Below are 23,916 nucleotides of genomic sequence, written 5' to 3'. Positions count from 1 at the left end.
AATGTTTTAACTATTTTAATTAATTTAAGGAATATCTTTAAATAAAATCATAAATAAATTATTTAAAAATAGTTAAATCATATTTAATTATAATATAGATTTTATTAGGTTTGATGAATAAAATTTTATTTAATAAATTAGATTTTTTAATTAAATTTGGTAATATGTTTAAAAGCTAGTACATTAATATCTTTTAGATTTATTCATAACATTTATAACACCATCTTCTATTTAAGAGTCAACAATAATTTTCAATATTTTATAGCAATAATAGCATAATTAAGAATAAAATGGCTAATGATATATTTCTTGATTTCCTAATAAACATTGATAACTAGATGTAGTTGTGAAATTATTAATAAAATTATAAAGAATAATAAAATAGTATAAATGTTAGATATTTTTTGATTTTAATATAATTAAATTAAATTAAAATTATTAAAATTTATACATATTTTTTTTTATTGGAATAAATATAAAACTTTTTAAGGATTAATTTTTTTGATTTCTTTTTTTTTTGGGCAAAAAAGATACTTAGGGAATGCCTTAATTAATGATAATTAATGAGCATTTACAGTATATATAGATTTTATATGTGATATGTCTGCCTGATACATACCCAAAATCTTTTTCCAAAAAAAGAAAAAACATGAGTTAAATTATAATTTTACATATAATTTAATAAATAAATAACATAATTTCTTTTATTATATCATCCTTTACTGTAAACATCTTTTTGGATAGAAAATAAATTTTTGAATTATAATGATTTGTTTGTTATTTATTTATTTATAAGTATTTTTGAGTCAGTCAACTAATAATCTGTGTTTTTTCTTTAAATATAGCTTTTAATTGGATCTTTTTTATTAAAAATTATTATTTTTTACTATGAATTGAATGAAAAAATTTTAAATAATTAAATCAATTAAATTTATTAATAAATATTCTGTTTATTTTGCGGACTAATTTGAAAATCAGAATTCTTTCATAAAGTAAATAAATGAAAGCTTTGCTATAAAAGTTAGAATAAAATAAATAGAAATTAGGAACTATTTATCAATATAATTAGCATATATTGAATAGTGGCGACTCTTAGCAGATTTAACAATTATAACAAAGCATAAATAATTCTAAGCTTCACAAAAAAAAGCAATCTTATGCAGAAAAATAATAAAATATTTCAATTCTTTAGATTCAAAAGCCAATTATTGAATTTGATATCTAAATAAGCAGAGATATTTCTGATAAAATGGTTATATTCATTGATAGTGTACCCGAAGAAATCGTAGAGGAGTTTATAATTTATAATAAGATGCATCCTCAATCATTTAGTCCTATATTGATGTTAGTATTAGAAAAAATGAAAGACGTAGAAAATTAAAAAGATATGTGTTTCAATAATTTGAGAGAAGACAAATATTACTAAATTTTAATGAAAAAACAGTAGCAACTTTGCTAAGAATTGCAAAATATCAAAGAAATAATTTAGCAAGAAAAAAAGAGAGGCTAAGACCTGCTACAAATGAAATTATCAAGAATTAACGACTAAAGTTTATCTGAAAAAAAAGGCAATAATTCTTTTTTATCTCCTAATTAAAAGGGATTTGAAGAATACTATTAAGACCCTAGTTCATACAAAAACAGCACTAGATCTATGACTCAGCCCTCTCCTTACTAAGAGGTATCTTCTTTTCCTCATAGTGCTTAATAGAATAAAGAAATTAATGACAGCATTCATAACGAATAAAATCACATCAACCAAAACTTAGATCAAGATTAAGAATAAGAAAATTAGCATGAAAATTCAGACAATTACTTTAGTGAAGAGAAATAGCCTCTTAAAATTTATTATGATCATTTGAATAATCCCTAATAAATACATTCTCACAACATTTATAATCAAAACTAATTTTAAAAACAAAGGAGTGCTACTCCCAAATCACAAAAAGTAAATGAAAACATATAAAAAACTAAAAAGTCAAATCCATCACTCTCTCCTCCACACTCAAAATAGTAGGTTAGATAAAAGCCTATATAATAGCTTAAATTTGTTAAAAATCATAAAGAGAAATCTAATTCGCCCATGAACCCAGTATCACCTTTAAAATATCCAAATGAAGAAAGCTATAAAGATAAAAATGAGAGAAAAAAACAATTCTTTAATCATACAGGAGAGCTAGTAGACCCAATCGAAGTTAGTGAAAGGCTCCATAAATAGAAGAAAGAGCCTCCTTGTCCAAAATATGAGCCAAAGAAGGATTTATCTGAAAAGGAATGCACTTTTAAACCGCAAATTAATGAAAATTCTCGAAACCTGTCTAAAATATACCACTAAAAACAGAGTGCAAAGAATCAAAAGATCCATCCAGGATAAGAAAATGGTGAGGCGTAAATTTTATATATATTTATTAATTTCACATCAATTTATTGAATTTATTTTATATTATTTTTTTTTATAAATAGAAAAAGATCTGTATCAGCGCCTCCGATCTAAATCCAAAGGTAAGAAAAATCACCAAAATAACCATGGAGATGGTGATGAGAATAGTAAAAGTGAAGATGCAACAATTTATACTGTTGTAAATTCAAGCCAGTTAAAATCTAGTACAGCTAGCTAAGGAAGAAAAGCTAATGAAAATATTCCTTTTGAAGAAACTATTTATGCTAACAATATGACACCAAATTAAAATTAGTAAAATTACCTTGAATATTAAAGATAAGTTAACCTTTCTCCAAGAAACGATTATAACCAAAATCCATTAACCCCTTATAATTTTGCCCCATAAAAAGCAGCTGCACCTGTTTATGAAAAATAAATTAATATTAGAGAAGAAATTATCTATTAACATCCAAATAATAATGATCAAAGATACTAACCTTAAAGAATATCAAAGTTAAAATAATTGTAAGAGCACTCCGTTTAAACTTCAGAGTTTATTAATGCAAGCAATGATGTTCCTGAAAATACAAATCCTGTTCCATTTGACCCAAATCTTAATAAAAACTATTTCAAATATCTTTAAATGAGAGAAGACATCGAGTAAGAAGGAGCTTAAATAGCTGAAAATCCTCCTATCCTTTAATCGTTTTCTAATTAGCCCTAAGAATAACCAGCTGCACCAATCAAAAAATCCTTTGGTATGTAAACTTCAGAATAAATTCAGTAAAGCAAATTCAATAAATCTACAAGCATAAAATCATCAGAAATGTAAAGTGAACGTGCTCCTATTGAATTTGATCCAAATTTAAACAAAAATTATTTTAAATTTCTATAAATGCAAGATGAAATAGAAAAGGAAAAAGGCTTATTGCCTCACTTTGCGTCTTAGTAATAGTCTGTGGTTTAATCGAAGGTTTTTCCTAATATATCTCAGCAGTTATCGCCAAAGCAAGCTTAGATTGAGAAAAATAATGTTAGTCTTTAGACATCTGATTATTTGATGTACTTGAAAAGCTAATCTTAGTCAAACCAAGATGGTAATTATAAAGAAAATAAGCTATATGGAGAATACTCACATGAAGAAACTCCAAAACAATTTGTGCCATTCGATCCAAATTTAAATAAGAACTATTTTAAATTTCTATAAATGGAAGAGGAAAAATAAAGGGATGATGATATTTTAAAATAATAATTCATACCAAATTCTTAAAAAAAATCTAAGCAATCAATTGATGACAGACTTTCTTCACTTTAAAGCGTTGATCATATCAATACAAAAAAATATGAAGAAGAAACCCCAAAGCAGACAGTTCCATTTGACCCTCATTTAAATTAAAATTATTTTAAATATTTAGCTATGCAAGATTAAAATAGTTTGAATTAATCAGCGAATTCTTAAAAGCAAGATTAATAACTCTAGTCAAACCCTTAAACAAAGTAATTCCCTGAAAAGAGTAACTCGCCTTTAAAGAGGTCACAAAAGTTTTATCAGTAGCCTCCTTCTCCCTCTAACTAGAATAAAAACAGTAGCATGAAGAGTAGCATTTCAAATTAAGATTAAAATAAAAATTATAAACTAAATGGAAGTATCTTTTACTGTGATGAAGAGCCAGCAGCACTCTAAACAGATGATCCATTTATGACTAACTCTTAAAAATAGTAATAAAATTTGAATAATGATATTTAGAAGAAAGACTCAGGGCTTGATGATTTTAGACAGAATCTTCATAAAAGTAATTTTTAAAAACCTTAAGAAATGTAAATAGCATAAAAGCCTGATATTACTATATCATCAATAAGATCAGTCAGCCCAAGAATTGATAAAAATTCTTAAAATATATAGCATTCTGTGTCACCCAGAAATGAAATTCCATAAAAAAAGTATGATAAAGACAACAAAAAAGTTAACTTACCTCAATTTAATTCTAATGGATTGTAGTTGAGTCAGTCTTAATCTTAATTGTTTTAAAGTAAAATGAGAGGATAAATTACAGAATAAGAATAAGAAGCGCTTGAATAAGTTTACAATATTTTAAAAACATGTCAAAGAGGTCCTCAACTCAAAAAAGCGGATGTTGATTTAAATAGTTTACCATTTGATGTAGTTTTAAAGAGTCACATTGAAATCATTTTGAAAAATTTCGATAACTCAGAAATAATTACACTTCAAGGGTTCTTTTAAGCTTCTGAAAAGAGCAACAATCTTAATCTTTTCTTAAATGTAATTTTTATTAATTTCATTTCTTTATATTAAAATAATAATCTACTAATAAAAAATTAGGAGTGTCAAGATTTTCTTAAAAAGAGATAAAAAAATTGATTGATTGATTAATTTTCTTACAAATATATTTATTTTAAGCTTTAAATGACAAATTTCTTAATTAATTAATAAAGTGTGATATTTATTTATTTAGTTAATGAATTAAATGATTTGTGTGTGGATGGAGTAAATTAAAAGAATGCTTAAATCTATTTTAAATTTTTTATTTTAATTGAATAATTGTTTATTTTGCTTGTAATTTAAACACACCACTAACTAATTAAGGTAATTAATAAACATATATGTTTGTTGTTAATAAGTAATTTAATGAAAACAAATCTTCATTAATTCTGAAATAAATAAAGAAATGCAGGTGAAAATATTACTGAAATGAAATTTTACTTTTTAATTAATCTTTAAAGATTATCTTTTTTAAATAAATATATAAGATTAATCTTATTCTTTTTTTAAAAATTCAGTAAAAAATAACTATTATTATTATTAATTGAAGTAATAATTGATAGCATTTATTTATTTACAAAAAAATGAGCGCAGTTTAAAATTATAATACAGTATCATATTTACCATCACAGCAAGGCGATAGTAAACATTTTGATGTTTTCAACTAAGATCATTTAAGTCAAGAAAAGAAAGCTAATATCAAGATTTAAATTAAAGATAGCTCTTCTGATATTGTTACATCTCCAATCCTAAAATAAAATTAGTAGTAGCAGCATCAAGATCAATAATAGTAATAATTAAATTAGCAATCCATAGGAACAAACTAAAATTTAAATATAAATCAAACTAATTGTTAGTAAGTTTACCAAAAACTTGAAATGTTTAAGAATTTTTAGGATACATAAAATTTACAGTCTCCCCCTTATTCTGAAGATCCAAAAAACCCACAAAATTATTTATTTATTTCTTCTCTACCTGGAAGTAAATATGGTAGCCAAACTTAGATTTCGAACTCTTAGAGCTAAAACTAGTTAAGCAGTCACAATTTATAGGCTTTTGGTAATAATTAATCACATTAGCACTCAACTGTAAATAGTTAGCATGGATAAGGATCAAATGGGAAACCTCATCCTAAATAATAAATAAATTAACCTGAAATTAAAAGCTACAAACAAGTTAAAGCAATACATAGAGAAAGCAAACTATTAACTCCAACTTCTGCTTTCAGTCCAGAAATATAAAAAGTAATTGAAGATATGAAGTAAAAGCAGATGATATAAACAAATGATAGTTCAGAATTCGCCTTAGGATGTTTAGTTGCAAACAATATTAAAAATGAAGGAACAATTAGCAACAACAGTAGCAATTTAAATAAAGATTCAATCAAGGATTCTGTTGAAAAGCGAAGATTATCAGCACTAGAAATGTTTTAGTTAAAGTCTCATTAAATAGTTTAAGACCTTAATAGTATTTAGTAGCAGGTAAGAATAGATTCTGCAAATGTCGCAATTAAAAGAAACACAATATCTACACTAAATAATATAATGTTAAGCTAAAACGGAAGCTTGGCAAGCCTAAAGGATTAACATTTCCATAAATTATAAGTAATTCCAAAAAATCAAACAAATATTTAGAGTCTTACATCTTTAGACAAGTAAAATCTTTCAACAGAAGCAAATAGATTATTAAAAAGTAAGTATCAACAATACGGAAGAAACTCTATCACAAGTAACCGTTTTAATGAAGATAGAGCTCGCTTAAAAGAAGCACTATTAACCAAGCAAGAAAATACTAATAAAAACGAAAATGCTATTGCTAGCTCGAAAATGTAAACAATATCTCTTCCAGATATTTCATATGGATTTCATAGTTAATCAGAAATGGGCAGTGATAAAAAATCGTTAAATACTCGTTAAGTAAAAACTAGAGGTTCTTTAGAGCATTTAGATGATTTAGAAGAAGAGAACAAAGATTATGTTATATAAAATAGTTAGGGAAACTCACTCTCTAATTAATCGTCCCCAAGAAGAAAAAAGTTAGAATCTTCTTTACAGGATTATCTATCAGACAGCAAATCAGATAGTCCTCTTCCTTAAATAAAAATAAATAAAATAGATAAAGTGGATATTCCATAAATTAAACAGATAAATTTGTAGAATAATGTGTTTTTAAAACGATCTTTAGATTGTGTCAACGAAGTGCTACAAGATTAAGATAGTAAAATTTTACCATCCCCTCAGTTTGCTTAATCAAACAGCCAAAAAGAATAGTAATAGGGCTAAAATTTATCTTCAGTTGAAACATTTAGTTCAAGTGAAGATTCATAAGAATCTCCCAATTAAAAGGAAGAAAGTTCATTGAATATGATTAGAAATTATTTTCCTATAACAAATAAAATTGAGAATAAAACTTAGAAAGCAAATAGGAAAGATTAGCAAGAAAAGAGTGAATAGTTGTAGGAGATTAAACATGAGCAATTTAAAAGCAAAGAAACATCAACCAAATAAAATAATAATAATAATAAGATAAACTAATAGCAAATAACGTAATAAAAAGATAGTCAAAAATAAGTAGGTAGCTCAAATGAGTAATAGCAAGACTAATAAAAAAGATTATAAAAAGCTAATTAGATATAAAATAGTTAAAATTAAAATTTAATGCTTACTCCAGATCAAAAATAAACCAAAGAATATAACTTAGTAAATAAAGAAAAATCTTTATAATCGTCTATAGTATCCCTTAAAAATGATAAAACAGGGAATGGGGGATAGAATTTCTTTAACCCAATTACCATAAGTGATATTTAACCATTAGAGAGTGATCGAAAGACGAATGAAAATTAGTATAATATGCTACTTAAACAGTAAAATTAATAATTTAATATTCATGAATATTCACCTATATAAGTGAATAACCTATAAAATAAGGATCAAGACTAAGATTAAAATTAGAAAAGCTAGAATAACAAAGAGTATAATATGTAATAATCTCCAGAGATAAAAAATGAAAAAATAACGAGAAACAGCTAGAACTCTAATAACTTAGAACAGATAAGTTAAAAGTTGCTTTAAAATTAGTTGAAATAAATAAACAAGAATGAAAAAACAATTCCTTAGTAAGGATTTAACAGTTTTGGAAGTGAAGTAGATCTCCAAGTATTTTTGTAAGATATACAATACAGACAAGAAGAAGAAAAAAGACTTTAGCTATAAAATTAGCTAATAGAGGCAAGATTAGAGCTAGATACAAATTATAAGAGTATTTTGAATTCAATTAATCCATCGCCTAGAATGGCAGCTATCAGCTAGCAAGGTTATTTTTCTAATCCTACTTAATATAATGCTAAATCTTTTGGAGATTTATTAGGATCAGAAATATTTACGCTCAGTAATGATTTAAATTTATAATAAAATCTTAATGGTAACTAAAGAAAGTCTTCAAAAGCATCATAAAACACCAATAATTTACAAGAAAAAATAAATTCTCGAATTTAAAAATAAATGGTACAAAAACCTAATTAAATATCTCCAATAGCAGTTGCTCTCAAAAAAGAGGTTATGAGAGCTATGTACTATTAAAAAGATATATAATACAAAGGAGATGGTAAATTTAAATCGCCTAAAAGAGTTTCAGTAAAATCTGTAGATGGGCAAGATATAGAAGAAATAGAATATGTTGAAGAAGATTTACATATCACAAACATATTAAGTGACAACTATGTTGAAAGTTTAGATTATCCTTCAAATAGAGAGTTACCTTAACAAAAATAAAGCAAATAGTAATAAATATAAACTTTTAATTTTAACTAGCCATCGTATTTAAGAGCAACTAAATCATTCTAATAAAACATTATCAGCTCAAAGTCAATAAAAGATAAAAAACAAACTCAAAAAAAATTTAAATTCAAGTGAATATATTAAGAAAATTTTTAATTTGAAATTTGTAAAATATTTTATTTATTTATATATATACATACATAATCAAATTACTTTAAAAAAAAGTTTATTCATTTATTAACTAATTCATGAATTATATATATCTTCTATATGATATCAAATCAATCATTTCAGCAATTTATGTTGATTAGAGGAAATTTTAAACCTGGGTAATATTAAAATAATATATACATTTCAATATACTAGAGAATTAGGTTAACCTTTATTTATTTAACTCTTTAACTTGCTTATTCTATTTAACTCCTCTTATATATTGTATTTATTTCTCACTAACAATAAAATGCTATAAATTCACAGCACCTACATATTTTAAATTTTCACTCTAACACCTTATTGTATTTTTTTCTCTTCATATGCCTAATGTATTTATTTTATACTAAATTTTTTTAATAAAATAAAAAATTTTTATTTTTTATATAATTAATTATTGAAAATGTTTAATGTTTACATTTATTACAGTATATTTCAATAAATTTAATAAATATATAAATATAACTAATATTATATAAAATTGATATAAAATGCAATCGATATGTTTAATACAATAGAGCATAAAATTTTTTTTTTATTTAAGTGTAAAAGAATTTATTTTTTTTATAATTAAGATAATTTAAAGGTTAATAAGGGAATTTACAAAATATCAAATTATTACTATTTTTGCTTTTATTTTGGAAATAGAATATAATAATATAATTTAAAAAATATAGATATCATAATATAAAAAAATATGTAAAGAACAGAATTTGGTTTCTTTGTTTCTTTTATTAATTAATTCAGCTACCTACCTACCCATTCATGCTTTTATGTTGTGAAAAGAAATGTTGCTATTGTAAGATTAATATAAAAATAATGATCTAAAATTAGATAGATTAATTTATTGATTTATTATATTTTAATAAATACAATAATCAAAATCTTTAAGCCCTATGTTACAATTTGAATCTGGTAAATTTTGTTTTTTTTTTTCTTTAAATTTTGGATTCAAGCAATTAAATAATTAATAGAATATAATAAAAGTAAATCATAATTGCTATTTCAATTTTATCAGAATGATAGATTACTTATAATTTTGCTTTCTATTATTTATTTCGAAATGTATACTTATTTGCTATATTTTATTATAGACAATATCATATTTTCAATAAAAAACGGCTTACTTTAATTTTAAAATTTTTGTATTCATTTATTTAATTTATTGTAATATGCTAAGCTGAGAGGATCTATTAGTCTCCGATGATAAATCAATGAATAAACTTTTAAAAAATTAATTTGATTGATTTTTTATTATCATTAATTGCTAACGCTACATAAGTGCTTTCTTGCTTGCTTGCTTTATCATAAAACTAAATAATTTAAAATACCACTTTCTAAAGTTATTAATTAATTTATTATCGAATTATCAACAAATAAAAAAATAATAATTCAAAAATCATAATAATTATTTGGCTAAACAAAAACCAAACAAAACAAAACCAAACCAAACTAAACATAAGAATTTATCTATGGCATTTAAGAATAATCTCAAATAAAATTCATACTCCTGGCTAGATAAGAAAATTAAGGATCTAAGTGGTACTAGCTTTTCTACATTAGACTCTTAAGGATCTTCTAGATTTCCTTCACCTTCCCTTAGACATATTGGGTCTTTTAGCGATGTTGATAAGTAAAAAACCCCTTAAGATAATGGGTAAAAATCTTTACAGAGCTTCTCTGATTTTATGCAAAACTTTTAGCAAGAAAAAGAAGATAACTGTCATGAAATAAGTGAATTAAACAACGAAAGCTATAGTGATGATAGTGATGAAGAGGAACACTGCATTTGGGATAATTCTGACGCTTAAGAATTTGGTATCGACACTAAAAATTTCTTAAATTAAGATGGAGATCCTTTTACTTTTTACTAATTATATAGTATAAGGTCTTAACTCTACTAGCGCAATAGAGTTTTAAGAAGCACAACTATCTAGGAAGTTAGCAATATCTCTAAATTTTATGAAAAGCCTATTAAGTTAACAGAAATGATGAATTAATAAACATACTTAGATAATACTTGTAAGCTCTTTTAATAGTTGCCTTCTTTGAGTTAGAATTAAACTCCTACTAATAAATTGGCTGAAACACCTAAATAGTAGCTATAAAATGAAGATTTTGATTAGTCATTTGTTTAGTCATTTGAACAAAAGGAGGAAAATCAGAATATGATATGCCAAACTCGTAAATAGATTTAAGTGAAGACTATTGATATATAAATGCTGACTACTCCAATTTAGACTTCTTAAAAGAGCCAATAAAATTTATTAACCAAAGGTGCAAAATAAATTAATTCAATAAGTCACACTAAGTTAGTATCATTAAATATGTCAGTGACTCCAAAAAGTTCTGTCCCAGTTAAAACCTTTAGCATCACTGACCTTTTAACATAAGACAATAGCAGCTCGCATAAAAGTTTGAACTATGTAAGCTCATTAAGTAATTTAGAATTAAATATAAGTGAGAGTAATTCACTAACAAATATACCTAATTCTACATTTTTAAATAAGTAAAATTAAGTCCTTCCTAAAGGTGGACTTACTCCTTCTAAAAATAAAATCATTAACTTATAGTATAAAATAATGAATAATGACAGAAGTCAATCTACAGAAAGAAAATACCTCTAAAAACAATCCTCAAAACCTTAATTACCTTTGAGTGCAACTAGAAATATTAGTGCTAAAAAAAACTCATTTCAATCCCCTTAGCAATCTTAAAAATCTTTATAATATATATGTAAACAAAGTAATAAATCTTAAAATACCTTGTTGGGAAATTCATAAGAATATCTTCTTCATTTATCCCCAAAAACATAACAAATAACAAAGCGCGCTTGCTTAAAGCTCTGAAAATGTGTATAATAAATATCATAACATATAATCTCATTAAATTATTTACTCTCTGTTTTATACTCTACATGTATATATACATACATCACTAAATTCTTATATTGTTAATATTTTATTAAACGTTTAGATAAATAATACTTTCACCTCTATAACTAATAAATTTAATAATTTTTCAAAAATCTTTTTTTTAATATCAAGAAATAAAGAGGATTTGTTACTTTAAAATAATCAATTAATTAAATATTAAATTCTTTTTAACTTCTTTACTCTGCAAATTTAGTAAAAAAGATTTATTTAAAAATTTGATTTGAAAATATCAAAGTATTTTTTGATTTCTTTATATTCTAAAATAAAATTATTCAAAGAAAGCTAAATAAATTGATGATATAGTTTATTAAGCATAATATTTCAAATTCTAAGCTATTTATTTCATATTTAAAAAATGAAGAGGTAATTAATTATCAATATGAAATAGAATTTATTCATTAATTATTAGAATAAAAATAAAATTTAAAAATATCGATTAGTAGCAAATTATTAAAATTTATATTATAAATATTATTAAACGTGTCAGTAACTTAGATTAGAAATAACTATTTAGAAAAGATTATAATCACTTATCTTTTATTATCATATTATAATGAACTAAAATTTATGAAAATTAACTAAAATCTCTTGAAACAAAAACTTTTTAGATAAATTTAATTGTTTACTAATTTATCGTTTATTTTATTTATTTATTTATTAAATAAAAGAGGTCATTTTAAATATTGAGTATTTTACGATTAATTATGTTTGCAAATTTTACTTCTCAAAAAATTGAGGAAATGCTTAACCTTAAGGATATATTTTACTTATTAAGAATAGAATATAAACTTTTAATTTATTAAATAAAACACAACTTTTTTTGTGTGAAAAAACGTAAATTTTAATTATTTATATTTCCATTCAAATCCTTAAAAATATATTTAATATCAATATATTATGAATATGGTACTTATCTTTTTTAATTAAATCTCTATTTTTAGTTTTTAAATTTCTTTATATTCCATAAAAATAAATAAGCTATTGAGTGTATTTTTTGCTTCTGTAATCACATAAATTATTTTTTTACACTAATAATTATAAAAAAGTAAAAATATAAAATCTACTGATGAGAAAATCATTATTCATTTATTTGATTAGTTAATTTAGAATCGTATAATAATAATTTTAATAATAATTATTAATATATGCAACCAGTGTAATAGATAATAAATGGATATTAACTTTACTGAAAGCAATAAATACTTTAAAAGTTTAAAATATTAAAAATTATATAGATTAAATATGGAAAACTCAGTAAAAGTAATTTTAGATCTTAAAATGTCTACTTAAAATCACTTTTTTGATCTAAAATCATGCTTTTATTAAATGAATTTTCAAATTTTAAAATAAAGGCTTTATTATATGAACCTATCATGAGTTTATAAAATTTTTTACTCAATTAAAACAAATAAATTGTGGTAATTATGCTAAGTTTAGATATTTATTAAATAATTCAAACCTATAATCAAATAAAAAATGATGAAAATTTATTATTTATTTGAGATTTAAATAATAATTTTTTATTAAATATAATCTTTTAAGTCTTAAAAGTAAGTTAAAAGTAAGAGAAATAAATATTATAATTTAAAAAGTAATTAAATGAATTTAATTTATCATAACATATAAATGCTGTATTGAACAAGTACAAAATATTTAAACAATAATTTTAAAAAATTCTACAATTATTAAAGATTTTTAATAAATATGGTATAATTTACTACATATATTAAAATAAAGAAACAAACAAATAAATGGAAAGTAATATTGTTAAATTAAAATACGCATTAAGGTTTTTAGAATCATTTGAGAGTAATTATAAATTATAACTAACTATTTTTATATTATTTACTTTTGTTTAAATCACGATAATTAATAATCTAAACCTATTTTATTGATGGTTTTTCTAAGTTGGATTAAAAACTATTCTTTTTTATCAATATTATACATTTTATTTATTGGTAAGCTATACTAGTTTCTTTATTTGTTGATGAAGTACATTCTTATTTGTGTACTGTTTTTATCATTATAAATCTAGAATAAATTTGAAAGAGGATTGATGCTATGGACTTTAAACTCATTTTTCTTGATTCTTTCACAGAAAACTAAATTTTCATTATGTAGAAGGGCATATCTAGTAACTTTGTTAGTTATAAAATCAAAAAATCCTTTCTTCTTTACTGGAATTTTGCTACCTTTATACAATTAGTTTTCATCAAAACTTAAGGTGTTTCCTTTTTATATATTTAAGTGGTGATCGTGAATTTCTTTCATATCAGACTATTTGAAGTTCTCAATTTTAATTATTTTTACATTATCATACTGACTTAGTAATTCTTATATTTGCTTATAGTCAACCTCTTATTTTTTTTGTTCTTCCTAAGCGTTCTTCATTTAGAGCTCATACTCAGTCAACTACCTTCCAAGCAAATCGAAATTTTATTATTTAGAATCGGGTAGCTGAATATAATCTTCAGATGTTTTTCTGCTGTTGTTTCCAATTTCAATTTCTGGGTGATTCTCAACATCTTCATGACCAAAGAGCAGTATTCCATTCTATTTTTATTCCTCTTCTCGATTCTATTAATTTTCTTTATCATTAATATCATCCTCAAAGATATCCATATCATTATCTATTTTGAAATGGTGTATTTCGCCTTTTTTATTTCTGTTTTCTACAAAATTTTCTTCTAGCTGAAGAGCATATGATTTACTTTGGCTTACATTTTTTGGTGGATTACTTTTTGCATTTACATTTGTGAATATGTTCAACAACTTGTCTTTCAAAGTAACTGATTCATGCTAAGTTGCTTACTGTTAACCTTAATTGCCTACTTTATTATTTTCTTAAACATATCTTCCATTATTTTATGCTTTTTAAAGGTCAATCACTATAGGTTACTTCTACTTCGATTTCTCTAATTGCTACACAGGGATTTAACTCTTATTAAATCCATTCTTTAGATAAACCTAAGAAGTAGCTTCGTTAGATTTTCCTATTTGTTCTACTTCTTCAGTTAGTTTATCGTCCATTTGAATTTATTCTTGGTCCAAATCACTATTTCTTCTCTCCTTTTCCTTCTACTTTGGTGTGTCCTAAGTAGCTTTGCTAGATTTTCCTATTTGTTCATCTTCATCAGATAGTTCGTTGTCTATTTGAATTTAGTCTTCGTAACAATCATTAAAGTTTTTCTTTCTCTACTTACTCTACATATTATAGTGCTTTTGATAAATCGTGTAATATTATTAACTTTTCTAAATTTTCAATTTAATTAAATTTTTTTTTTTAATTAACAATCCGCAAAATCTGTATCAAAGATTGTAGAGAAAAATCGATCACTATAAACCTAAGATTCTGTTTAAAGTATTAAAAAAGAATTTTCAAAAAACTTTCAGGTTATTTCTTTTATATGCAATAAGCATTAGAAAAAAAATAGAAGGTTTCTTTCTAGTTTTGAATTATTTAATTATTTTGTTTTGTTACATAAAAATTGTGAAAAAAAAGGAAAAGAAAAATCAATTATCTTTTATAAAATTTTATGATAAAAATAAATAAAATTAAGTATCGTATTCTCAAATCTAATAAATTTTTATTGAATTATGAAATTATGATTTTTTTTATTGGGTTTAAATTCTAAATTTTAATTTAATTTTATACTTTTAACAAAGGATTTATAAAAGAATCTCAACTATAAACAATTTAACATATTTTTTATTTTAGCTTTTTGTAATTGTTAAAGATCTATTTTCTAAAAAAATAAAATTTACTTTTTGTAAATTTTTTAAGAAAAAAAATTAAACAAATCAAATCTTTTATAAATTTTATTTTTGACCTTTTAAAAAAGAAAGAAATCTAAGCAACCTGCAAATAGTTTTTTATTATATGGCTCAATTATAACAACACACATACAATAAATAAATTAATTAAACACTCAAATATTTATGTTTAGATTAGATATCTAAAGCCTTCTTTTCAAATCTTAATTTTAGAAAAAAACTTTCTACTTAGATTCTTCATTTTAGTTTTATTTTTTTATTTAGGTTGCAGCTAAATATTACTCTGTAAATTAAGTATTTAAAGATTTGAGATTTTGATTTTGTTGAGAGTAAATCTCAAGATTTTATCGATATACTTTTCTTGGGTCTATGAAAGATTTGATATTCTTATTTTAATTATCTTCTTATGAAGCTGTGTTGATTCTTTCCTATTTATGATGTTCAAGGCTACTATTTTCGTTTCTTTGAGCCTTCGAAGAGCTGTAGCTTTACAATCTTACTCTGTTTATTCTATTTATGTAAAGGGGATTTTCTTTTTTTGCTTTAGATGTTTACAGATATCCAATGTCAGCAAGTACATCAGTCTCTGTTCTGACTCGGGAATGACCAACTAGCCTACTTAGATTTATTGGTGTCTGAAATCTTTACAATATCTCAGGATCTGCTTTATTGGATATTGTAACTCTCTTTCTTTGATTTGATGAACTTCTATTATTCTCTTACTCTGTATTTACATGAGAGTTTACACTTTTTTAAAGTTATCTAATATGCATACATGAAACAGGGTAGTTATTTTTTTATATTTCTTCCTGTATAAATTAATAATTGTTCTTAAATGAATCGTAAAATTCATCGTGATGAAAGTTAGAAAACTTGCTAAACTTGAAAATTCTATCTTAAACAGCAAATTTTCTGAGTATCTATTACTTTGTTTCAGGATCCATTTTTTCAAGCATTTAATTTTTTTATTCATCTGTAATTCCCAATTAATTCACAAATATATTATTCAAATTAATACAATCAACTTCTCCAAAAAAATCCTTGTATTAAATATAATAAAATAATTATATTTCAAAATAAAAAATTATATATTATTATTACCTTAAGCATAGTATTATTTGGATCAGCGTTGTAAAATATGCATTAAACGGCCTAGCCGCTTTTAGGACCTTAAGACTGAGCTCTCTGAGGTTTATTAATTCTGCTTACTTACTCTTAAAATGATTCTTACATAGTCAAATCAGTATCTTTACTTTTAACTCTATTGTATTCACTTACCTAATTCCCTTTTTTTTATAAATCATGAGTATTTGTAGGCCAAAAGTTATTTTATTTTTTCAAATTTCCTTAATCAGATATATCTGTTTTTAAGCGATTTGAATCTATCGTGTAACGAGTATGTGTTTTTGTATTGTTATTATCATAAAAGCTCAAATTATTGGGGTGACCTTTACTATAAAAATCTTCATCAGTAGCTGTTTTAATCCTTTAATTATTTCTTTAATATTTTTTCTTCAAGTTATTCCTTAGTTTTTCTTATGAAGTACTAAATTCACCAATAATCTCCATAGTATTATCTTCAATTGAGTTTTACTAATTATTTAGTGCATTTAAAATATTTTCTTTTACTTTTTTCAAACCTGGTTCAATTAAATAATCTCCTGATAATGAGTGCATTCTCTCAAGTTTATCCTAATAGTAAAAAAATAAATTATTAATTTTAAATGCAGTAATATTTTACCTTAATAAACTAAGATTTGTTTTTCAACGGCGAATAACTTTTTTAATTTGGATCCATTTATTGCTAGATTTGTAAGTTATTTTCTTATTAACCAGCTTCGGATTCAACTAAATTATTAGTCTATGTTAAAAAATTAGATTTTTTTAAAGGAAAATCTGCTAATTAAATATCTCTATTTTCTGAGTTATTTTCACTCATTGATTCTTCACTTTCAAATGTGTAATTTTTCACAAGCAATCCTTATTGTTTTATTTTTTTGGGATTACTCTATAATTTCAAAGCCTATTTCAAGTATATTTGAATGAATGGAGATAAAGAGCTTTCCTTTTAAAGGTATGCGCTTGCAATACTATCTTTTATAGAAGATATTTTCTGATTCACTTACGTTTGCTAGATAGGCCCATAAAAATTATTGCCAGTTTCTTATAAAACTCTACAAGTTTTCTTCTTTTTCTGTGTACCTTTTTTAGAAAATGAAATCTTATGAATTTATTCTTTCATTCTTTAATCATTATGTAAGCTAAATTAAAATATATCTTTTACATAATAATTACTTTTAAATCCTTAGAATTCTACAAGCGGTTATGCCTTTTTGTAAGAATTGTTCAAAGATTCAGACCTTCCTTTTTATTTAATTTAACTTTAACTTTTATTAACTTCACTCTGCTCGTAAATATCCTATAGTTATTTTCTTTATAGTTAAATAAATTATTTAACATAATATCATATTATGAATTTTGATTACCTTAATTTACTGAGCTATTAAGCGTCTTTTTATTCGCCTGTTTCCAATATATAAGCATCTGAAATTTAATGAGGTCTGTCATGGAGGATTTCAGTACTATCATTAATTTAATTCATTTCGTAATAAAAAATGAGACAACTGAAATATAGCTAAATATGTATGTATGTGTGTATTTAATTTCCGAATTTTAATATTTAATGTTTATGCTCTCTATCTCTCTAAATTAATATTTAATATTAATTAACGAATAAATATCTGATTTTGGTAAGTATAATACTATAATAAGTAATGAGAGCTAAAAAATTATAAAAAACTAATGGAAAATCTCTTTACAGCTTTAGCTTAATACACTTTAATATTAAATTTACAAAATTTATAACTCACCCTTTAAAATTTGGTAATTTAAAAATGATGTTAGTAATAGTTAATATTTTCATTTAAGAGATAGTAAATATTTTAATTCGTTGTTAGTTATAAAAATGTTTATTTAATCTAAAATCACACAAATTCAAACAATTAATAAATTGATCAAGAATAAGATGAAAAGACTAATTTATATGAAATAGAATTTACTGATAAAATATATCTTCAGTTAATATTGCAAGATTGTTAAGTAATACAAATTAATTTCGGTTATTAATTAAAAATTTTTCAAACTTATTTTAGCTTACTATAAAAAAAATATGATTTTTTTGAAATTTTATTAGTTATATTTTATAAAATCTAATATGAGGGGACAAAATATTAATTTAACTCACCTATTTGCGATTGATAGTTTTATAAGTCAAATAACTTATTTATTTACATATTTAGCTACTTATTTATTTTCAAATAGTATAGATAAAAATATTTATCTGACTAATAGTTATTTATAAAAGTTGATGTGTTTATATATCAATAAAAATAATATTCATTGAGTAATAAACTACTTTCAACTTATTGCTAAAAAATATAAATGTTTCTTTTATTTCTAATCATTTAAAACACAAACAATTACTTTACAAATAATAAAAAGTAAAAATTAAATTATATGAAATTGAATTTAATGAATATTTATTTATTTATAAATTATGATTTACAGTATGAAATAAGAATTATTTTCTTTCTTTGAAATTTTGGTTATGAACAAAAAAAATATTTATTTGGAAGCTTTCAAATTTTTTGTTTTTGCTTATTTTATATAGAAATAAGGTCTTTGGCTAGTTGGTTAACTATCTTTTATAAAACTTAATCTGAAAGTTCATTCTAGTAATTTACTTCTTCTTTGTACAATTCATAGTTTTGTAACTCAAACAACTCATTGTCTTCTTTAGCTACTTTGTTGATTGTACAGAAACGTTTTACTCTTTTAAAATTAGTGTATTTATCTATTTATACATCAGAGTAATAGTCTACAGGAACTACTTTTTCTAGGATTTATAGTGTCTATTGAGCTGCTACTTCACAAATGTGATCCCAACGGACAACTATTTCAGGCTAAATTTCCTTGCGATTGAAAGCTTACTTAAAGTGGAATTATTCTAAGTCTTATATATTTTTAATTAAGTTATTATAGAAGTGTTCTTATAAGGCTAATCCTATAACTTTTTCATCCTCTTTTTTGCAATCATGACTTTCAAAAAGTTGGAATTAAGCCTTTTCCATTAGAACATTTCCTATGAATTAATCTAATTTCTTTCCTTTAACATTATTTTGAGCTATAGCCTCAAGGACATCCTTAATTATTTTCAATTTCTTTTTCTTTTTTAATATTGTTTTCAAGTTATTTAACACTCTACTTGTTTTTTCATATGTCTATTCATTTTTATATAAGTCTTTGTTTGGGTTCTTTTGAACGTTTCCATCCAAATCTTCAGAGCTAGGCTTAAAGAAATCATTGTCACCCTTGTAGTCTTCATCATCTAATTATTTTGATTTTCCTTTTTTGGCCTGGCCTTATAATTTAGGAAGAGGAGCATTTGGGGGATTTTTCTTTTCATTTTCACTTATTTCAGCAAGGATAGCATTTCTATCCATAGCTTTGTTTGCTATTCCCATTGGATCATCAAAGTCATTATCTTACTTTTAACTGCTGTTCTTCTACTATTATAGTGAAGATAGTTACGCACTCTTAGAGACTTAACCTGTTGATTTCTCAACGCTATCTTCAAAGTCATTTTCATACTCTTGCTCTTCTTCATCTTAATGTTCAGAAACTTTATCCTCAGTATCTTCTTTAGCGTTTTTATTATTTAATCTTTCTTAACTATCTTTTTTTTATAGCTTATTTTTGGTTGCACTGACGTCACTATCTTCAAAGAAAGATTTATTATTGGAGCGGTTTGATTGCAGAGATTATCCAAATTTATCTTCTGAATCTTCATCAAAATCTAATTCGTATTATTAACTTTCTTCAGTTAAGGTCCTATCGCTTTTAAGTTTTTATTAACTGTTTGATTTATTAATAACAGGACTCATAGTACTTTAGATTGATGACTAAATTTTTGATTTCTTATCAGCTTATTAATGAGAATGTTGCTTAGGAGGGCTTATCTTTTCCATAGCTCTCTCTTATATTTATTTCTCGTTTTTCTTGAGTTGTAAGTGGCTAGTAGTCATACGCATAGGGAATAAATCATCCTGAATTTCTTGCATTAGCATTTCACTTAAGAAATTAACTACTTATTCAGTGTTGAAGTCATTTAATTTTTCTTTTTCGAGTTCATTTAAATTATCCCAAATTTCCTATCCACTCTACCAACTTATTTTACTATCTGACATAGCTTCCATATCGATACTACTTGACAAACTTACATCTTTTAAGCGATTTTTATCATCTGCTTATACATTTTATTATTAGCCAGACTAAACTACTATATTAGGTACTATGTTTGCTTTATCAAGCTATAAGAAAGGAATAATTTATTCTTATCTATTTTATGCTAGCAATTATCTAATACGAATTAGTTTTAGCTCCTCTTCAGTTATTGGCTTGCCTGAATAAAGAAGTTTCAGTTAGTCTTGTCTAAATACCATTTCTTATTCAAATTAGAACTTAAGGATTTTTTCTTAATTGGCAAAAACTTGATCAATCTTGCCATCTATCATACCTTAGATTCTCTTCATATCTTCAAATTCAAAACCAGGATTTCTTAAATTTTAAAGATTTTCTACAACCTGAACTAAAACTTTATACATAATTTCTTACTTTTATTCCAAATTTTTCACCATACCCTCAATTTAAGATTGAACTTCTTTTTATATCATAGCAGCTGTGTCAGCCTAAGTAGGTAGACGTTAAATATTATTATCTTTAAAAAGATTAATATTTTTCATTTAACGATCACGATATTCTAAATAATTCTTTAAGAGTGAGAATCTGTTTAGCATAGGAGCTGATTGTAAAATTCTGTTAAATTCAGACTAATATCTTTAGTAAACCATTTCAGCCTTTTAAGAAGCATTCTTATCAGAGTGTAACAAGCTATCACGCTCTTCCTACCATTTGTCAGCTAGACTCTTAGTATTTTACAACATAGAATAAATGTCTTTTTGCAATTTTCCAAGCTCCATCTATTCCTTATTTAGTTCTTTTAGATGGGATTCATCATCATAGTTATTTCTAATTTTTTCAAATTTCTTCCAAGTATCAGAAACGCCATCTTTGCCAAAATACATTTCATGAATTTACTGCATAGTAGCTTAATTACTGCTCTCTTTAAGTTTTTAACTAGAATAGTTACTTTTTTGACTGATTTAAACCATTTGATCAGCACTTAGAGAGTCAGTCGATCTTCTTAAAATACCACTATTATTATTTTGTATATTATCTTTTGAAAACTAAGAAACAGCAGCTGCAGCAGTTTGAGATTAACCCACAAGCTATTTTTGTATCTATTCTGATTTCTCTTTACTGAAAGTGACTGATTTTTTCTTTCCCCTTTTACCTCTGCTTTCAAAGCTCATGCCTGCAATATCTTCACCGATTGATTCCTTCATCATACTCTTTTATTCACTGTTATTTAAATCCTCAGATATACTTTCAAATTTTTCATTTTAATAATCATCTTCAATGCTCGTTTAAATGATATCTTCTTAAATTGAAGTGTTTTTCTTTTTATTCTTTGGCTATTCAGTCTCATCAACTATTGAAGATTCATTTATAGATTCACCTTAATTTGATTAGAAAGAATATTTAAAATATAAACAAATTTAACTCTAAATTTACCTATCATACTTTCTTCTGGAATATCCTCTTTTATTTTGGCTGACATGCTAAATGATGATTAAAACCTGCTTGATTCTTTATTGAAAGATTCTCTAATTGATTCCTTAATACTTTCTTTTGGAGTATCAATGTCAAATGATTCTCTTAAGTAGTCTTCTTCTGAAACAGAATGAATTGAGTTTCTTTTCTAAGGAGTAGATTTATTGAATTAAAATTTCTTTTGCACTGGGGAAGCATCAATACTTTCTTTTTCGAAAGTATCTGAATAAATTACTGAATCTTCTTCTTGCTTTGGTTATTTTTACTGAATTAATGGCTATCTAATAGCTTACTTACTTTTTTAAAGGAGCTCATTATACTCTGGCAAAGTAGATAAATTGAAAGATTCACCACTGGATGAGCTCTTTTTTAATGAATTAGGAAGATTGGCTCTATTTTTCTTCACAAAGCAATCAACTATACCCTTATCACTAAAAAAGTTGTTGTTAAGAGGTACTTTAGCTGGAAGAGGAGGTCTTGATTTTCTTAAAGGGTTAAATTTCGAATGGTAAAGCTTATAGCGTCTATTTTCTTCATTTTCTTGATCTATAATACCTTCTTCTTCATTTTATTTCATATGCTCATACATAGAAAATGGTCCTTCTGAATGAGTTCTTTTTTTGTTTGCCCTTTAAAAGGTTTAATTTTTTATAACCTGACTATTTTGTAATAGCTTATCTATTCCTTAAAATTAAATAATATGTCTTCCTTGGAGAGGTGTTTTTCCCTACTCAATTTCTACTTATTCTTTTTCATTTTCTTCCCTTTTTCTAATAAGTTCCTTTTTATGCTCTTAAAGTAGTTATTCTAAACGTTACTTTTCTTTTAAATACTTTTTTCTTTATATATACATCCTAAATGTTGCTTGAATTAGTACGCACATGAAGATTCTTTGCTAGGCAGTGTAAATTCTTTTTTTAGAAAAATCCCTCTTTGGTTAAACAGCTGAAGGAGCAGCAGTCTATTTTTATTCTGTTGGCTTTTCTTCATCTTCTTCTTAGATAAAATTATTAACAAGTGCATTGCTACTTTCTCTTTGAGGTCTAGGATTCTTAGCTACATATCCGCTATGCTTATCATCATTAGATGATTGTATATTTTCTTTATTTAGATGATCTTATTTTAAATTTATAGTCTCTTACAAGCTTTAATTTGCTAAAAGCAAGTACGCTGGTAGCTATTCTTTTTTTATAGTTGTAGAATTTTAAAGTTGATCAACTTATGTTCCATCTTCAAGTAAAGCTTATTTATTGACTTATTTTTAAAATTCCTTTAATGCAGTCTCTTTCATAATAAACTCAAAATCTTCCTCTTCTTCGCTATCATATTCCTATTTAAGATTAACTTTTTCTCCTTTTAGCAATGTTTAGAGCTTTTCGAGTCTTTTCTTTTTCTCTTGTAGCGAAGTGTTTAATTTATCCTTTTAACCATTTTTAGATGAATTTGAGTTTTATGATAAAAATGAATTATTATTAGCAAACTATGACCCACTAGCAGTGAATTTTTTCTTGTTATCTGAACTTTAGACCCTTTTTCCTGACTTATTTGTTTTTCTTTAAGACACAGGAGGGATTATAATAGCTGGCTTGGCTGATTTCATTTTTTATATATCAATAAAACTTTCTACTGATAATTTTTATTACAAAAATCAAATCAATAATATTTTGTATATATTCAATAATTAACAGAGTTCTTCTTTCAAAACTATAATAGTTGTTTGTTTAATAGCTTTTGAGCTAGCTGATAACCTCTCTCTTCACATTAAATTCATTAATTGATTTTTAAATTATTTCTCTTGTTTTTTTTGATTTAATCAAAGTATTTGTT

General features: G+C 24.3%; 6 protein-coding genes across 6 annotated transcripts; 4 read left to right on the top strand and 2 right to left on the bottom strand. All coding sequences in view use genetic code 6, as the record gives it.

Annotated features, from left to right (window-relative positions):
* Window positions 1-2,114: 2,114 nt before the first annotated feature.
* On the top strand, window positions 2,115-4,760 carry TTHERM_000348939 (hypothetical protein; the record flags this gene model as incomplete). Its single annotated transcript, XM_012799526.1, has 3 exons — window positions 2,115-2,388; window positions 2,464-4,661; window positions 4,722-4,760. 3 exons carry the CDS (start codon window positions 2,115-2,117, stop codon window positions 4,758-4,760), a joined length of 2,511 nt encoding a protein of 836 aa, XP_012654980.1.
* Window positions 4,761-5,245: 485 nt separating this feature from the next.
* TTHERM_00348950 (hypothetical protein) lies at window positions 5,246-8,572 on the top strand (the record flags this gene model as incomplete). The annotated part of the gene is made up of 1 exon (XM_001023050.2): window positions 5,246-8,572. The coding sequence occupies one exon, from the start codon at window positions 5,246-5,248 to the stop codon at window positions 8,570-8,572; it is 3,327 nt and encodes a 1,108-aa protein (XP_001023050.2).
* A 1,424-nt stretch (window positions 8,573-9,996) lies between these two features.
* On the top strand, window positions 9,997-11,496 carry TTHERM_00348960 (hypothetical protein; the record flags this gene model as incomplete). Its single annotated transcript, XM_001023051.2, has 1 exon — window positions 9,997-11,496. Exon 1 carries the CDS (start codon window positions 10,120-10,122, stop codon window positions 11,494-11,496), a length of 1,377 nt encoding a protein of 458 aa, XP_001023051.1. The 5' UTR covers window positions 9,997-10,119.
* A 2,148-nt stretch (window positions 11,497-13,644) lies between these two features.
* On the top strand, window positions 13,645-14,289 carry TTHERM_000348959 (transmembrane protein, putative; the record flags this gene model as incomplete). The annotated part of the gene is made up of 1 exon (XM_012799525.1): window positions 13,645-14,289. One exon carries the CDS (start codon window positions 13,645-13,647, stop codon window positions 14,287-14,289), a length of 645 nt encoding a protein of 214 aa, XP_012654979.1.
* Window positions 14,290-15,512: 1,223 nt separating this feature from the next.
* TTHERM_00348980 (hypothetical protein) lies at window positions 15,513-18,076 on the bottom strand (the record flags this gene model as incomplete). Its single annotated transcript, XM_001023053.2, has 5 exons — window positions 17,844-18,076; window positions 17,653-17,789; window positions 17,099-17,559; window positions 16,459-17,049; window positions 15,513-16,397 (listed from the first exon to the last, which is right to left on the bottom strand). The coding sequence occupies exons 1-5, from the start codon at window positions 17,957-17,959 to the stop codon at window positions 15,513-15,515; spliced, it is 2,190 nt and encodes a 729-aa protein (XP_001023053.1). The 5' UTR covers window positions 17,960-18,076.
* A 919-nt stretch (window positions 18,077-18,995) lies between these two features.
* On the bottom strand, window positions 18,996-23,689 carry TTHERM_00348990 (IQ calmodulin-binding motif protein; the record flags this gene model as incomplete). The annotated part of the gene is made up of 2 exons (XM_001023054.1): window positions 18,996-21,994; window positions 22,051-23,689. The coding sequence occupies 2 exons, from the start codon at window positions 23,687-23,689 to the stop codon at window positions 18,996-18,998; spliced, it is 4,638 nt and encodes a 1,545-aa protein (XP_001023054.1).
* Between the last annotated feature and the right edge of the window lie 227 nt (window positions 23,690-23,916).

This window comes from Tetrahymena thermophila, assembly GCF_000189635.1.
Source record: "Tetrahymena thermophila SB210 genomic scaffold scf_8254460, whole genome shotgun sequence".
Lineage (NCBI taxonomy): Eukaryota > Ciliophora > Oligohymenophorea > Hymenostomatida > Tetrahymenidae > Tetrahymena > Tetrahymena thermophila.
Note: the sequence above shows the minus strand (reverse complement) of the source record. Positions and strands in the feature narration are given on the sequence as shown.